The sequence below is a fragment of the Balaenoptera acutorostrata genome, chromosome 6 (genome assembly GCF_949987535.1).
Source record: "Balaenoptera acutorostrata chromosome 6, mBalAcu1.1, whole genome shotgun sequence".
Lineage (NCBI taxonomy): Eukaryota > Metazoa > Chordata > Mammalia > Artiodactyla > Balaenopteridae > Balaenoptera > Balaenoptera acutorostrata.
Genome location: NC_080069.1, coordinates 77,428,013 through 77,446,131, shown reverse-complemented (window position 1 = coordinate 77,446,131; position 18,119 = coordinate 77,428,013). Strand labels below are relative to the sequence as shown.

General features: G+C 40.4%; 2 protein-coding genes across 3 annotated transcripts in view; both read right to left on the bottom strand.

The window, feature by feature from the left end:
• The window catches only part of C6H9orf85 (chromosome 6 C9orf85 homolog), a 64,541-nt gene extending 52,972 nt beyond the window's left edge, over window positions 1-11,569 (bottom strand). Inside the window, exon 1 of one of the 2 annotated variants that reach the window (XM_007182264.2) lies at window positions 11,254-11,569. In XM_007182264.2, the coding sequence (XP_007182326.2) occupies window positions 11,254-11,355 (102 nt within the window). In that variant the 5' untranslated portion in view covers window positions 11,356-11,569. The remainder of the gene's footprint in view (window positions 1-11,253) is intronic. The other variant, XM_057547576.1, reaches the window with a different exon arrangement.
• Window positions 11,570-12,175: 606 nt separating this feature from the next.
• The window catches only part of LOC130708518 (myosin IC heavy chain-like), a 30,658-nt gene continuing 24,714 nt past the window's right edge, over window positions 12,176-18,119 (bottom strand). The window contains exon 2 of the mRNA XM_057549308.1: window positions 12,176-12,447. Within this exon, the coding sequence (XP_057405291.1) occupies window positions 12,176-12,447 (272 nt within the window). The remainder of the gene's footprint in view (window positions 12,448-18,119) is intronic.

Below are 18,119 nucleotides of genomic sequence, written 5' to 3'. Positions count from 1 at the left end.
TCATTGAACTCTATTATGATTTTTGCACTTTCTATATGTTGTATGTTATACTTCAACAAAAGTTTAATAAATGAAAAGCTCCATATTTACCTTTTTTCACTTTTTAGAGTAGTTACTAGTCTGATTCCTGAATGAAGGGTTCATATCATACTCATCTTTTGCAAATGCTTGCTACATAACAATATGACAGATGTTATGTCAATAAAGACAGATGAATTAACAAAGACCAACAATCAACTGTACAATGTCAATAAGAACTACTTGATTTCCATTCCTTCATTCCAGAGCACTGAACTGCTGCTACATATTACATAGTACACCATGAGTAGTTAAAAAAAAATGCTTGAGCCCCTCCCATCAGAAGTAGATGGCATTTGTGTATGTACATGTAAGAGAAAGAGAAAGAAGCCAAGACATATATATTAATAACTAATAAGACATGCACTATATGTGTGGTAAGGGCAATAAATGCCACAGGGACGGAGTGAGACATTCCAGTGGGATTAACCAGGAAGGGCATTACTGAGGGTGTAGCATGTGAGCATGATGAACATCTTAGTAAGATGAAGGAATGGACTGGCATTTACGGAATACTTAACACTGCCAGGTACCATGTGAGCATTTTCATAAATCTTACTTAACTTTCACAATATAGCTAAACCCACTAAGATCTTGACTAGTTAAGAAATTTATCCAAGATCACAGAGCCAGTACATACTAGGGAATTTGACCTAAATCTTTTGACTCCAAGATCAATGTCTTTCTACCACACCATGCTGCTACTGTCTTGAATAAGAGCTTGGTATCTGTGGCCAAAAATCCAAATCTGAAATCTGACAAAAACTGACAAAAAAAATTTTTCCTACCCAATGCATGCACTTCAAAATATTTTTATTCTTCAAAGTAATCAGATCAAAACCAAAACAAAATAGACCACATCTACGTATAGGAATGATGGCCTAAATTGACAGTATTGGAATTCTAATTCACAGCTTGAGATCAATCTATTCGACTATCTTTCTTGGTAAAAAGGTCTCAGTCAACCATAGTCTTCTAACCAAAAGCCGATTACCAAAATAATGAGAAAGTTATGAAAATTAAGATAATTTAACAGTTGACAGTCTTGCTGACAAACAGAAACACAGAATGTGAGAAAAGGCCAAGAATCAAGGGTAATTCTTACATTTTGGTTTGAGGAACTGGGTAAATAGTGGAGTTGTTTACAGAGTTGGGAAGCACAGGAGGAGGAAAAGGTTTGAAAGAGAAAAATTAAGAGTTCTTTCGGGGCTTCCCTGGTGGCGCAGTGGTTGAGAGTCTGCCTGCTAATGCAGGGGACACGGGTTCGAGCCCTGGTCTGGGAGGATCCCACATGCCGCGGAGCGGCTGGGCCCGTGAGCCACAGCTGCTGAGCCTGCGCGTCTGGAGCCTGTGCCCCGCAACGGGAGGGGCCGCGATAGTGAAAGGCCCGCGCACCGCGATGAAGAGCGGTCCCCGCACCGCGATGAAGAGCGGTCCCCGCACCGCGATGAAGAGCGGTCCCCGCACCGCGATGAAGAGTGGCCCCCGCTTGCCGCAGCTGGAGAAGGCCCTCGCACGAACCGAAGACCCAGCACAGCCAAAAATAAATAAATAAATAAATAAATAAATAAAATTAAAAAAATAAAAATAAAAAAAAAAATAAAAAATAAAAAAATGGAAATATCTTCATTTAAAAAAAAAAAAAAGAGTTCTTTCTTTGCCATGTTAAGCTTAAGAAACCTTTTTGATATTTAAGAATAGAGGTCAAGTAGGCAGTTAAATATACAACTTTGCAGCTTAGGAGAGAGGTTGGCCTGGAGTTCCAGATCTGGAAGGTATCAGCATAAAGATGGTATTTAAACTCATGGACTGAGCTGAATGAAAAAAATTATTTCAAGAAAAGTGCTGGAGGGCTTCCCTGGTGGCGCAGTGGTTGAGAATCTGCCTGCCAATGCAGGGGACATGGGTTCGAGCCCTGGTCTGGGAAGATCCCACATGCGGCGGAGCGACTAAGCCCGTGAGCCACAACTACCGAGCCTGCGCGTCTGGAGCCTATGCTCCCAACAAGAGGCCGCGATAGTGAGAGGCCCGCGCACCGCGATGAAGAGCGGCCCCCACCTGCCGCAACTAGAGAAAGCCCTCGCACAGAAACGAAGACCCAACACAGCCAAATATAAACAAATAAATTAATTAATTAATTTAAAAAAAAACAGTGCAGAGAAGCTGCTTTAAAAAAAAAAAAAAGAGTGCTGGAGAGGCAAATGCTGCTGATCAATTGAGTGAGATGAGTACTGAGCATTAACAAAGATTTGGCAACACAGAGATCGATGACCTTGACAAGGGTGGTTTTAGTGGAATGTTATGTACAAAAATTATTTAAATAGGGATAGAACAAAATGGGAGGTAAAGAAATGGAGATCCAGGAGCTTGTCTATAAAGCAGAAGGAAGAAATGGGGTGGGGCCAGAAAAGAACATGGGTTCTATCTAAGGAGGATTTTTGTTTTTAATTGAAATAATCCACTACAGATGGAAAGACTGATGATGCAACAGAACATGGACAATTGAGAAGTCTTAAGCCTTTAAGTCCTAAGGTAGGCAAGAAGAAATGAGCTCTAGGGTGCAAGGAAAGGGACCAGTCTTAGGCAGAGACAGGCAGTTCATCCATTGTAACAGGAAGGAGAGTGTAGGGGTACAGATGCAGGTAGTTTGGTAGATATGATGGTGGATAGAAAGCTGGATCTAAGCAAGGTTAGGATTCTGCCAGGCAAGTACCACAGAAGGAAAGAAGGATAAGGGATTTGAAGTACATGAAAAAGAGCAGTTGTACTGATAGAACATGGTCTCCAAGCTAGATGAGGGAAAAAAGGACATGAATGAGGTGCAGTGAAAAGTGGAAAAGTTAATGTACATAAGCACCCAGTGGAGTTAAAAAAAAATTATTTGAGGAATAAGGAAACCAGGTAAGTAGACAGTGGGTTTTTTTGTTGTTCTTTTTGTTTGTTTGTTTTAAGTTTATAAGAGGAGCAGTTACCAGCAATGAGGTTTAACATTTGACCATGGGAGTAGATTTCTGAGGTGGGGGGGTTCTAAAAGCTGTGAGATCATATGTTTGATTATCCATGTGGCTGTAGCAATCACTAAGTCTAATGACAGGAAAACTGTGGAAAAGCAGTGAGCCAGGTACTAACGAGGAGGTAAGGATGGATCTGGAGGGGATAATAGTCTGATGGCATGCATTTCAGAAGAGCTGGGGTTCTGAGCAAGGAAAAAATAGACTGAAGCAACAAATTGGTTCTAAATGAGGGGTTGAAGATGTGGGGTGAAAAAAACGTCATTACTTAAAGACTATACGGAAACAGAGTTCCCAGGGATAGTCAGTTAGGGCAAGAAAGTGAACGAAATTTTATTTTCAACACTATGTCTCTGTTTGATGATAGTAAACTATCAGTTCCAGGAGGCAAATTGGAAGGGTTAGGGGAGGGGGCATTGAAAAGTTCAAGGACTGTATCAAGCTAGGATCTACACAAAGCCAAATGAGTATAAAATTTCCCAGCAAAAATGGCCAACTTGGGAATCTTGGACACTAAAAAAGCAACCAAAACAAATTAACAAACACCTTTTCTAAGCTTCATGAGAGCAGTTCAGTATCTTTCCAATAAATTCCCTTTTTGCTTAAGTTAGCAACTAAAAAATCCTAATGATAATTACCTTCATGTAGAGGGCCTTGCATACATAGACAAGTTCAGAAGAGGAATGTTTATTTAATTCATTCAGTATATTTAAGTGCTATTTGGCCTGGAGTGATAAGGAAAATCTCAGAAAGGAATCTTAGGCATGTTAGCTATCCGTTTATCCCCTTTCTCATTTCATTTCTTCCTTTCACAAAAGTCAATGGTGAGAAAAAGACCAATAACAATTAGGCTGGAGTGAGCTGGCAGCAGGGTTGCTCTGAGGACAAACACGATTCTCTGTACACCTGCCTGTGACCGCACAATAACACTTGTGCAGGTGTGGAGAGTCCTATAGCTTAAAATAACAAATGCCGCAGCAGCCTGTAACTGTCATCCCTGAGGTTCTTTGTCCAACTGCGCCACTCCGTACTACACAGTGTTTCTCCAAACGGAAAATGACCCATTTGGGGAAGAGTTAATATACATTACGACTTTCTCTCTCTCAGGTGAACTAATTTACCTAGATGAAGAATTCTGAGGATACTTTATTTCTAACAGGGTAGTATTTAACTTTATATAGAAACAAGTGTTGACAATGTAATTATAAAATTTTATAATCCAACAGTGAGTATGGTACTATTCCTTAACACATAGACCAAATCAAGACAAGTTAATTTCAGTTGTCATTCATTGTACATAAAATGAAATGTCTACAACATATGGTTGATGTAGAAAAAAACAATTGTAGCAGGCATCAAAAATAAGAAACAGGGCTTCCCTGGTGGCGCAGTGGTTGAGAGTCTGCCTGCCAATGCAGGGGACATGGGTTCGAGCCCTGGTCTGGGAAGATCCCACATGCCGCGGAGCAACTAGGCCCGTGAGCCACAACTGCTGAGCCTGCGCGTCTGGAGCCTGTGCTCCGCAACAAGAGAGGCCGCGATGGTGAGAGGCCCGCGCACCGCGATGAGGAGTGGCCCCCACTTGCCACAACTAGAGGAAGCCCTCGCATAGAAAACGAAGACCCAACACAGCCATAAATAAATAAATAAATAAATAACGTTCCCTTAAAAAAAAAAAAAAAAAAAAATAAGAAACATGCAAAATCAATTTATTGGCTTCAAGCGGAAGCACCTTGGGAATGTAGGTATGTGAAATATCCCAAAACATGGATGAGAGTATTTTGTGTAAAAGATAGGGAATACTTCAAAACATTCAAAATAGTGAATGTTCACTAGCACAATGACTTTTATTTACTACAATACTCTTATGTATCATAATGCCCAGCACACCATAGATTAAATCACCTTGTCAATTGAAAAAGTATGTTGAATTTAATAAGAAGTCAATTGGGGGTAGGATACATTTAATTTCAATCCATGTAATAGACAGCCTTGGTGAAATATATCAAAGAGCACTTCCCAATCTGGAAAAAAAGATCAAAGGGAGTCCCAGGTGATCTCCAGAGTGCCAAAGATGGTTACCTTGAAACTACAGTGGAATCTATTCCTGCCCAGCTGCAGATTTGTTTAATGGCTACTCACTCATTTAAACCTTAATTGTTGAAACCCATTGATTAAGAAATAACACTTATTCCCATGACTGGCACTTCATCACTCATACCAAAATCACTCACATCAGAGATTACCTAAACCAATCTGAGACCATTTCCTAAATAACAACATCTTTGGGCTAGAGGAGATAGGACAAAGATCCCATATGACTTGATTCCAAGCTACCTGAACAAAATGACCCTTACCAATAGTACTCTTTTCCATAGCAAGGTTTTATTCATTCATCTTACAGTGTCAGGCATCATGGCCAACTAAATTATTATGACTCTATCCTGGAGTCAATCTAGGAAAAATAAGATCCAGGCTCAGTAATCTTATGAACAAGATCCATTTTGTTTTTGTTTTTTGTTTGTTTTTTATTTTTTGCCACGCCACATGGCTTGTGGGATCTTAGTTCCCTAACCAGGGATCGAACCCAGGCCCTCAGCAGTGAAAGCGCAGAGTCCTAACCACTGGACCACCAAGGAGTTCCCAAGATCCACTTTGTAACGATCATCTGTATTCCTCTTACAGAGAGACAATATTTAACTTAAGGGTCGTGACTGGAGTTTGTAGATAAAAGCTTACAAAATGGGAAAATATTAGAAGACAACTATTAGAATTAATTTGACTTGTGGTTAGCTAACATATTCAATATGACAGAATGTCAACCTGTCATTTGTTTTCTTTCTGGAGAAGTTAAAAAAATAGTTTTCTTTTAAAAACATACTGATAATAGGTAGTATTTCTACAACTTCCCCAAACAAAAAGCAAACAACAAAAACAGAACATCATGACATCTGAGTAGTTAATCAGTCATTCTGCTGTCATATCTGTTTATAATTGAGGTAAAATTTATATCAGTGTCATGCACAGACCTTAAATTCTCAATTCAATGAGTTTCAATAAATGCCTGTGATCTTCATGTTTCCGTCACTCCAGAAAGTTGTCCTGAACCCCTTCCAGTCAATTCCCCCACAACCCAAGGCAACTACTGTTCAGATTTCTATAGATATGAGAAACACCTGACTTCTTTCCTTCCACACCATGTTTCTGAGATTTACCTACATGCTTGCATGTATCAGTAGCTTTTTTTAAAATAGCAGAGTAGTATTTCATTATATGATTGACACAATCTGTTTATCTCTTCTCTTGTTGAAGTATATTTGTGGGGTTTTTTGTTTGTTTTTTGTTTTGTTTTGTTTTTTTGGCTATTGTGAAAAAAGGTGCTTGTAAACACAGAATCCTGTTCTGCTGTATAAATGTAATCATATCACCTTAAACTTAAGACAGCTTTCTGCCTAAACCAGGAGCTGAGGGTCTTGAAGGAATTAGCATCTGCTTTCACACAAAGTGAGTGAGAGGAGCCCCGCCCCTGCTCCAGAGCCCTGGCTGATTAGATGGGACCCGCTCCAACCAGCCCATATCTGTGAGATGTGACACTCCAGGGGGCCACACTTTATGAGAAGAGACTCTTTCCCTGGAACATTTCAAACAGGTAGTGTTTAGGGGTAGTGGCAATAAAGCTCATCTCTGTTCCAGCCCTAATCTGGTGTCACATTGCTTCTACTATAGACAAAAACACAGTATTCAAAAACAACAACCAACATACAGACACAAAAAGGGACTTGTGATTTACCCGTTCTTTAAGGTCTCCCAGCACAGACTACACCTAATCAATGGATAGCCACATGCTATTAACGTAACTTTGGGCACACCATTCACCTCTGAGTCCTAATTTCCCAAGATGCAAAATGGGACAACTGTAGCACCTGTCTTAGGGTTATTTTTGAAGATCAAATTAGATAATACATACCAAATATTCACAGATGCTAACACACTTAAGTACATAGCATTAGCTATAATTAACAAAACTTTATTTCCAAAACTATTTAGAGAGTATAGCCTCAGATTTTCCTTTTCCTTTTCCATTTCAAGGTAGTAACAAGAGTTTCCCTAAATGAGTGTGTTCCCCCCAAAATTAATTCACATTCAACTGGTATTATGTAAACCAAAGTCCACAGCCAGGGAAGTTTTGGCTAAATAATTTTTTTTTTAAACTGCAAAACATCTAAGTGTTTTATGCTAATGTACACTATGACCCCCCCCTAAAAGTGAGATCTAGTATTGACCACGAAATTGACTTCTGCCCTAACAAAATCATGTGATCCTGGGGCTCTAACACTTTCAGACATGCTAGTAAAAACAATGCTGACTACACATATGAAACAAACAGCATCCTTAAGAAGATAATATATGCTCTTCCCATTTCATTTAGTTAAACGCTATCCATCCTTCAGACCTCAGGGAAGCCTTCTTAAACCCTCCAAACTTAATCAAGACTTCCTGCTAGATACTCTCAAGGTTCCCTTAGACTTTTCCTCCTAGCTCTTACTGCCATTTGTATTAACATACTCAAAAAATTATTTGATTAACGCCTGTCACCTTGCCCACTAAACTATAAGCTTCAATTAAAGGCACGGCTGTATATTATGCTCAACCTTATACCCCTAGTATCTACCACAATGTTTGGTACCAAATAACTGATGTGGAACAAATATGCAAATACAAGAATTTACTGCAACTTTATTTGTCATAGTGAAAAATTGAAAACAACTCAAATGTTTATTAATAGGAAAGTAATTAAATAAGCTACTCTACATATATATTATAGAATATTATACAGCCATCAAAAAGAATGAGCTTAATCTCTATGTTCTGACATACTTTTCTAAATGAGAAAGGAGAAATGCATTTTATTTCATATGTACTATATTGTGCTTAGATGTCTAAAAACATACACAGCTAACTGTTAACAGTGACTACATCTGAAGAGGCACAGGCCTGGAAAAAGGTACTTTCACTTTTACACTTTATACACTTCTCTGTTGTTTCAATATTCTTCAACAAACATGAATTTCTTTTCTAATTAATTTTTTAAGCTTTGAGCAACTGCAAGTCCACATAAATTATCATATGCTTTATGCTTAGTTCTATTTGTATCACTATTTCTTAAAAATATTTTTGTAATGATCTCCATAGCAATTGTGAGAGGAAGGTAAGACAAAAGATAGTATTAACCCTGTAGTATAGATTAAAAGCTATATGTAAACTAACACCACAAAGCAAAATAAACAACAGAACTGGGGCTAAAATGTGGCTCTTTTTTCTTGGTCCAGGGTTCCTTCCACTACACATTATTGCCTTTCCAATAAGGGACACAAGCCTGACATTGATACAATCAATATTTTAGTACCAAATGACTAGAAGAGATTTAAACCTACTCCCATCTCCACCTCACCTCTGCAAGTCATGAGAGGGCACTGCAGGCCAATGGCCATAGAGGCTTCTTTTAATAACCCCAGTGACGGGGAGGTTACAAAATTCTAGTGCATGCTCCTCACCATTAGACAATTCCCTTATACTGAGCTGAAACCTATCTCTTTTACTTTGACCCGTTGGTTCAAGTTTGGCCATTTGGAATGCGAAGCTTCTCTCCTCTTCTGGAATATATTCAAGTATATGAAGACAGTTATCACCTGTGTCTTTTTGGGAGCGGGTGCTTTACTTAGATAAACTTTCCAATAAAACAGCTGTCATTATCCAACTTCTAATTTCAGTACTGGCAAATTGCTTGGCAGACGAGGAGAAGGAGAACTGTCATGCAAGACCACAACAAAATAATGAGGTACAAGTAGTCAATTGCTACTACAATCCTTCAAGGAGAGTTACAGAGAATCATGCACATCTTAACACTCCTTTATTAGATGTTGCTGACTCAAACAGCTTTCTGGTATAAAGCGCAGGAACGAAGACAGGGTCAGATGCTTCTGACAAAATCTTGGCTTTAGACAGCTACACATAGCTGGTTCAAGAATCTGCCATGAATGCAGCCAATTATTAGTCCTCCATTAGATAGATGAACAATCAACCTAATGATCTTCCTCAGTAAAATATTTCTTGCTGTTTTTGTTAGACCCTCCAATAACAAAGCACCTGGTGGTTCTACCAATGGACGAATGAGACTTCCTCACGATTTAAAAGAGACAAAGGAATTAATGATAAAAGTGATAAACAAAATGAAACTTAGTGACTGAACTTGAGACTCATGAAAATATTTAAGACCATAATGACATGGTTGTTAGATAACACCAGAAAATGCACGATGAAAAGTACAAGAAGCCTAGGACGAAGTACTAGAACAAGAAGTACAAGTTCAAGAAGTCCTGTACTTACAAGGACAAGAAGCACAGTAAGAGACACTGTAGCTAAATACTTATTAAAACTGCTGTTTACACCTGATGAAAAACAATCAGAAGTAAATGCTTGTGAAAAAACTTAGAGTAAGAATACAGGGCAAGATAAGACATCTATTTGGAATAGCACAGCTTTTTTACTCTGGTTTACCTATTGATGACAGGCACAAACTTGGGAAAGTCTTCCCAAATGTCGTTTCAGGTTTTCCTTCTGAATCTGAACCTAACTAAGGGAAAGGAGAGGTCCTCTGAGCACCCAACTGAAAATATCCCTCCTTATTCTTCTTTACTCAACTGTGCTTCCCTTCATCATAATTTATAATTATATATCTCTGTGCTTATTGTCCCATGACCCAGAAAACCATAAGTTCCTTGAAGGCAGAGTCAACTCTTTTGAACACTGTATACACATGCACATAGGACCTTGTACAAGAAAGATGCTCATTAAATATCTGTATAGTGAAGACAGAAAAAGGAAAGAAAAAGGAAGTCACTGGTTACCATGAACTGTCACTTTGGGACTTCCCTGGTGATGCAGTGGTTAAGAATCTGCCTGCCAATGCAGGGGACACGGGTTCGATCGTCAGTCCTGGAAGATCCCACATGTCGCGGAGCAACTAAGCCCATGCGCCACAACTACTGAGCCTGCGCTCTAGAGCCCGCAAGCCACAACTACTGAGCCCACGTGCTGCAACTACTAAAGCCCATGCGCCTACAGCCCGTGCTCCGCAATAAGAAGCCGCGCACCGCTACGAAGAGTAGCCCCGCTCGCTGCAACTAGAGAAACCCAGCACTTAGCAACAAAGACCCAACGCAGCCAAAAAAACAAAAAAGTTACTTTGCTTGCGTAGCCAATGTTGGGAAATTTATCACTTGTTGGACACTAATGATCCAGATCATTTATATATATCATTTACTTTACTTTAACCTCTCAACAATACAGGCGGGTTTCTCATTTAAGACCAAAGTAAGACTCAGAGAAATTAAATATTTAATAACTTGCTTAAGCCACACACCTAGCAAATTTGAGCTCCAGTTTATGTTAACGTCAGGTTTATCTGATGTGATGGCGGCTGCCCCCAAGCTGCTCTTGTCTTCAATTATCTCCCCTCCATACAGCTAAGTGAGGAGGGGGAAATACCTAACAGCAAATTAGTAGCTGTATACAACCCAAGACCTCTGGCTATCTATACAGTCTGAATTTCCTTCCAGCTTAAAGAAATCTGCTAAAGAAATATAAACAGCAAAACAAGCAGTTTTGCATTCATCAAATAATTTGATTCTCAAAACAATCTTACAAACGAGAGAGAAATTATGTTGGTGTGGACACTGGGGCTAAGAGGGCTTAAGAGCTTTCACATTCTCCCTACAAACCAATGGGCCTGGGATTTTCCAAAAAGAAACAGTGACTGCATAAACCTGGTGCAACATTTGAAGAAGACACTAGCGTCATAATCCTCGTTTTCCTACTGCAAATATGTAATCCAGATGGGAGCGTTCAACGACTCAATTTTCCCTTTGCATTTTAGGTTTGATGAGGGTCCCGTTCATTCAGTACAATTAGTCAAATGTTGACCGCCAAATGTATTTACGAGGAGACAACACATCCAGGTCAAAGAAAGGACTACACTGCAGCCAAAACTAACTCTGGGCTGCGGTCCACATTTGCCCTGGCCAACTCCTCTCAGTTCCTTCTTTCACCTCCACTGAACCATTCCTCCCTGGGGTCAGATTTAGTGTAATAGGCAGGTTCCTACCTTGGTCTGAACACTCTTATCAAACTTGTCATTTTTGAAGCTAAACGTATTCTGGTGCCTCTGAGGCCTGGAACGAGCCACGTTCCCTTTCTGGGAGCTCATCGCCGAATCCACAACCACCTCGCGCTGGGACAAGGAAGATGCACGCAAGACTAGTATACCAGGAACTATCCCCACGGAGTTCACGCTTCCATCTCTGACCCGGAAGGAACTTAACCAGCATTTCTGCCCCCGCCCCCGGCAGCCCACGTGACTCCTCGCGGAGGTCAAAGGACACCTTTCGGCCCTTCAGCTCCAGCAAGGGTCTTTTACTCAGCCCAGTCTCTATCCCTCCCCATCCGCGAAGCCTCTTTCTCAAACCCGGCGAAAAATCCCAGTTTCTTCGAAGCGAGAATTCCCCCATTGGTCCGAATGTGGCAGTCCGCCCAAATGAAGGGGCGGGAAAACTTTGCTCCTATTGGCTCTTCTTTTCCGCAATCCCCGCCTCCTGCCGACTCAGCTCGGCCTCTCCCGGCGCCCTACTCCTCTGGGCGGCTTGTGATTGGTGGAAGTCGGGCTAAACTGAACTGTATCCAACCCCCGGCCCGCTTGCAGGCTGGAGTCCGGGTCAGCCTTAGCACTTTCCTTCAGTCAGTGACCAACTCCTAGCTTAGTGAGCTCTCTGCTAGCCCCTGGGTTCCCTTCCAGCCTCCTTCCCGCCACGAGAGCGAACCCTGCTGCCGGCAGGCCGAAGGGGAGCAAAGAAAGGAGGATTAAAGAGAAGAAAGACCTGGCTGGGTCTGGGTGGTGTCTGCAGTGCCAGAAAGGGAGGTGGCGGCGGCTGCGGCAGCTGCGACCACGGCCGCGCGGGACGTGAGGCCCAACAGCACCCGACGGCGGCGGCGGAGGCGGCCGCTCCAGCGCCTCGCGCCGGGGCCGTTAGTCAGCAGAACGCGAACCCGTGTGGAGGAGCAGGGCCGGCGCGAGGCGAGACTCGGGAGCTCGAGCCGGCCCCCTTGGGCGCCGCCGTCCTTCCTCGTCCCGGCGCCGGGGGCTGCCGCCCTCGTCCCCGCTCTTTGGCCGGGCCCGCCCGCAGGCCGGGAGAGTCGGGCGGCGGCAGCAGCGCGGATCGCGCCTTGTAGAGGACAGCGCGGCGGCAGAGGTTCTCTCCCGGCCCTTTCTGCCTGACGCTTTGGCTGCGGCCCTCAGGTGCAGGTGCGTGGGGCCGCGGGGGGCCGGGGCGCTGCGGCTGGGCTCGGGGAGGGGGCGCTAGGCCCGGAGCAGCAGCGCGGGAGGGACGAGCCGGGGCCGGGCGGGGGGAGGGGAGCGGGAGGCGTCTTTGTTGTTGGCGACTGGGATGCCTCTCGGCGCCGGCAAAGGCGGAGAAGCCACTCCCGATCGCGTCTGGGGTTTTGAGAAGATTCTCTGTTGGTTCGGTGAAGGGGAGAGGTAGGAAAGTCTTCGCGGTCGGTGAGGCTGCGGGAGTCTGGGGGCGGGAGAGGGACGGACAGACGGACTGGGAAAGGTCTTGGGTCCTCCTTGCAGAGAAGGGCCTCATTTCATTCCTTTGATATTCTCCCTGTGGACGGAAGGGTGGGTCCAGGTTCACATTTCGCTCCCTGGCTCATTGTGAGAGTCGCGACGCCTGAAGGCTGTCTCCTGAATGTCCTCGTGTGTGCCAGCCTAGACTTTAGCTCGAATCTGCACCGTGCTTGGTGATTTGTGTATTCTGGTCCGCCGCCGTAGGGTGGTTTTCTCTCGATGGTTGAACTCTTTACTTGTTTCCGAACTCTAGGGTAGGCTCATCAGGAATTGTTTTTGAATTGAAAAATTAGAGTTTTTCTTGGGAATTTTTTTAAACCCTGAAACGAAAAGTTCTGTCAAGTTAGATTGTACTGTTGTGAAGGGCTTTTTTGTAAAGAAGAGAGTTTAACCCTGGCTTCTTGTTTAAATAAAAAAAAGAAAAATGTTCGGAGCTTTGATCCATGGAGGTTTCTGCCAACTCCAGGATATAACTTTTTTAAGTGACGCATAGGTTTAAGTCAGCGTGAAGTGGATTTGTTAAGCAGAAGGATGAGTAACGGAATACAGAGAGGGTGACCTTTAAATTTTGGCTGTTAGCTTACAAAAAGGTATTCATGTTTAAAACTTTTCTGTAATATGCAGTACTTGATCCGTAAGATAATTCATTGTTTTTTTTTTTAAGGCTCCAATAAATAAAAAGAAGTTTGGAAATCTTGCGTCATTTAGAACTACTAGTCATTAGGTAATGAGTCTGAGTAAAAAGTCAGGTACATGTTGTAAGAGCATTCATCTGTTTACATTAACAAGAAGACTTACAATAAAATGAACTTTATAAAGAGTTTGTCTCATATGTTTATAGCATAAGCTCATTTGGGTGATTTATCTAATATGTAATCAGAGCCAGTATTTTGATAATTATCATAATTGCCAGTGTTCTAATTTGGGTGCCCAACTCTTTGATTGGGAGTAGGGGTGGAGGCTTATTTAAAGAAGAGCAGTGGAGATAGCCATGTTTCACCTTATAAAAGAAATAAGGTCCCTGTTGTGCAATAATTGCTATATTACTTGAGATCCAGGAGGAAATGAATAGCACCCTCACCTATATTTTGACCTCTCTTTTCTCCTGCTGTAGAATTAATAAGGTTAATTGTCAAGGATAGGATTAGATTTTTAGCAGGCCTAGGCAGTTTTAATCTTGTCACTTGCTGTGCAGTACTGTAGTTGATGAGTGGCTTGTTTCCTTGAGTATCTTTGCCCATTTTGAAATGTGCATGACATCGACAAAGAATTTTCTTTTTTTTTTTTTTTCTCCAAAAATATTTTTAATTAAAGGAACCAACCTACCATTAAGATTCCTTATGCATTACCATCTGTATGACCAGAGAGCATTTCTTCGGTACAAAATACTCTCCCTATTAGTTTTCCATCTCTGTTTGAATTTCCCTTTCCAAATCCAAGATTAAATTCACATCTGCATCCCAGAGGATGTTATCATCTGTTATTTAGCAATTAGCATAAATTGCCTTCTTGTCTCATCTAAACATAAGCTTTCCAAGGATAAGTACAATAGACATATTCAATGGTCTGCCTCATCCAAATATCTTCTTAAAAACCTAGCCCTTCCATAGTACGGAGAAGGATCAAGCACACATATCATATATGGGCACACTCGCAACCAAGTCCTTGCTCTCTGGAGAAGAAACACCTAGACCAAAGTCCTTCAGTCTATTTTGACAAAGAATTTTCTATTTCCTGTGACAAGCAGAATTGCCATAAAGCATTATGGCAAAGTAATGTTTTTGGTAGTTTAATGAACACAGAAGAACTAGGCAGTTAGTGTCTGTTCCAAGTTTTGTCACTGAATTGTTCTACAACTCCAGGCAAGCTATCCCACATCTGAGTCAGTTTTTCCATCTGTAATATAGGACTAATAAAATGTGCATCTGCTCGCTATGTAGAAAGGGCAGTGAGAACCAACAGTTCCTCTGGTTATGTGACATTGATTGTTTTAGTTAATAAGAGTACTTTTTAATGCAATTTTGTTTTGGTATCATGAATTTCAGTTCCTTGGTGAAGAATTACGATAAAGAAACATAGTTATAATAGGGAGACTGTCTATCCATATGCCATCACTTAGGAAGTGATAAACTCAAAATTTCTCCAGTGTTAAGAAGAAAATATAATTTGGTGTCATATCTTCAGAATCAGTGATGACAAGAAAATAGAGTGACAGATTGACTTGGTTGGTTTGTTTACTGATAGATTTGATTTCTAATATATCCAAGGTTTTGCTCTTACTTCTCAAAAATTACTCCTACCTTTCCTACCCTATTAAAGATTTATCACATAGCAATATGGCTCTCAAACCCAGCCTTGTGAGTTGGAGAGGAAAAGTGATGCTTTATGACTTTATTACAGAAGAAATAAAGCCTAGAGAAGTTAATTATTTGAATTGCCTAAAGCTACACAGTTTGTAAGAACCAGAACTGAGACTTGAATCTGGGTCTTCTGACTTCTCGTCCTGAATCTTTGCTTTGGAGCAGTTTTCCAAACATCTATCTAGGCCCAACGGTTTTCGCCAACTGAGGTGAAATGAGAAATAATATAGCAATATAAGTATTGGTAATATACAATATAATGAATATTCATGCACTCATTACCCAGTTGGAAAGTTAAAACTACAAAACAAAGCTTCCTCTGTACTTGGTACCCCTCTTAAATCCTATTCCCTTTCCCCACTCCCAACCGCTAACATGCATCCTTCCGTTTATACTTTACTACATTCCTTTATATCCATGAACACTATATGGTTTTTCTTTGATTGGTTTAAGACTACTTAAGTATGAATTTTGTATCTGTAGCTTGCTTTCTTCACTGATCATGCCAGGATTTATCTATGTTTATTCAGGTAGCTCTAGTTTATTTTTACTGTCATATGGTGTGTGTTTCATTATGTGACTGTATCAGGTTTCTGTTGCTCATTTTAGTTGTTTCCAATTGTTTGCTTATTAAACAGTGCGTAGGGAATATTCCGGTATATGTTTACTTAGGTGCATTTGCAAGGCTTCCTCTAGGGTAGTGGTTCTTGAACCTATATCCCATTTTTATAGAAATATTTTACAACTTCCCCAATACTGTCCTAAAATGAAATTCATAATAATAAACTTACATTCATATTTTAAATAAACTAATGCCCTGACTAAAATAAAGAAGTAATTTATAACAAAGTAATGTATTACACTGTGTCAATGCTCAGGCTCAACCACACTGTAATCTTGCTACCAAGTGTGATAGTAGACCAGTAACATTAGAATTCTGGGAGCTTGTTAGAAATCAGAACCTCAGGCCCTACCGTAGTGATTCAGGTGCTGAATATTAACAAGATTCCCAGGTGAGTTGAGTGCACCTTAAAGTCTAAGAAGCACTGCTAGAAGAAATAGTAGTAGTCAGATACTTTGCACGGATAGGATCACCATGAATAGGACAGCTGCTAAAGCAGATTAAACAGGTGTGTTGAATTGGCCATTCAAATACCGGTAGAGGCCCTGATGTTGATAAGGGAGTTTCTGAAATAACTAATTTCAGTAAAGTTGGAACAAAAATAAAAGTACAGTCTTCTCTCTTTACACAAGGATTGCATTCTTGAAAATCTTCACCTATATTAAAACAATACAAATATACTTTGTGTCAAATCCAATTTATTAATATCTGACCTTATTTTTTCCTTCTGTTGCCTTGAATGAGTGTCTAGCAGAATGTTCAAAAGTCATGGGACGTGGCACAGCATTATCTTTACACACCAAGTGTGCCTCGTGTCCCTGGCATCTATACAGTAGTACCCCCCATTCGTTACAACAACTAAAAAGCCATTATTGAGAAAGATTGCCCTGGGATATAAATCTAGTAGTAGATTGCTAGAACACAGGGTAGGAGCTGCTTCTTCAACTTCATTTGATAACTACCAGTTTTCTTTCCAAAGTGTTTGTATCAGTAATGGATTAAAGGGTCTGTTTTCTCACCTTCCAGATACTTTATAGACTTAAGTTTTGACATTATGAGGAGTATGAAATGTTACTTCATTGTAGGTTTCTTTTGTGTCTTCCCCAGTTATGCCGTTGAGAACACTTTCATTTATTTTTTTGGCTATTCATGTTCCTTCTATGAATTGCCTATTCTGTTTTTCTATGGGTTTATTTTATTGATTTGTAAATGCTTTTTATGTATTCTGTATAACAATGCTTGGTAGGCTTTACACATATTTTCTAGTCATTTGCATGCCTTTTCACTAAGTATGGTATCTTTTGGTGACTAGACGTTCTTAATTTTAATGTCAAATTCTTTTATGATTATGCTTTTTCTCTTTAAAGGAAGTCTTCTCTATCTTGAGATTATAAAGATTCTGTTATAGTTTGTTTTAAAAGTTTTACTTTTCACATGTAAATCTTAAATACACATGGAGCTATTTTTATAAATGAGGTGTTTGTGAATCTAAATTTACTCAGTAAAAATGACTACCCTTTATACTGAAATTATTTTTATGTTAATGTGTGCTTATGAAATTATAGTGATAGTATATTATATTTAGTTTGTAACATCCCTTTGTGGCAAAATTAAAACTCTGGTAACTCTTGTCATTCCAAATTTTTTTTTAAATTTGGATCGAACACACACGCCCTGCATTGAAAGGCGAAGTCTTAATCACTGGCCTGCCAGGAAAGTCCCAATTTGACTTTTTTAATAAAAGGTTTGGGAACCACTGCTTTTAGAGTACCCTGATTTTTTTTTTAATCTGTGTCTCACATTTGGCCTCTAAAACATCACAGAAAGTGAGCAGGTACTCTTAGGTACTAATCTTTCATCATTTGCATCTCCACATTTTACAGTTTGTTTTATATGTCTTGTCATCACTTTTTATTCTGGCTAGAATTTTTTAAATGATACTTATCCTAATTTTTTAACAGAATTTCAGACTAAATTCAAATATTTTAATGTTAATTTGGCTCAGATGTAGGTCCTGTTTTGTTTTCCCAGTAATTAAAGGTGAAAATGGTTAAACAAGTCCTTGTACAGTTAAAGATGAAAAGTGGGAAAGGAAGAATGGGCCGGTGTCTACTATCAGTCACTCTTCTAGGTTTGAGGGGTGCATCTGTAAACAAAACAAGCAAAGATCCCTAACTTTCTAGAGCTTACCACCTAGCAGAGGACCATACACAATATGCACAATAAGTATCTAATATGTAAGAAAGCGATAAATAACTTCTAACGAAAAGGTAAAGAATGGTAGGGAGGAAATCGAACGAGGAAGTTTTGACCTATTAAATAGGTCTCCCCTTTGAGAAGGGGAGAATGAGCACAATGTGCAG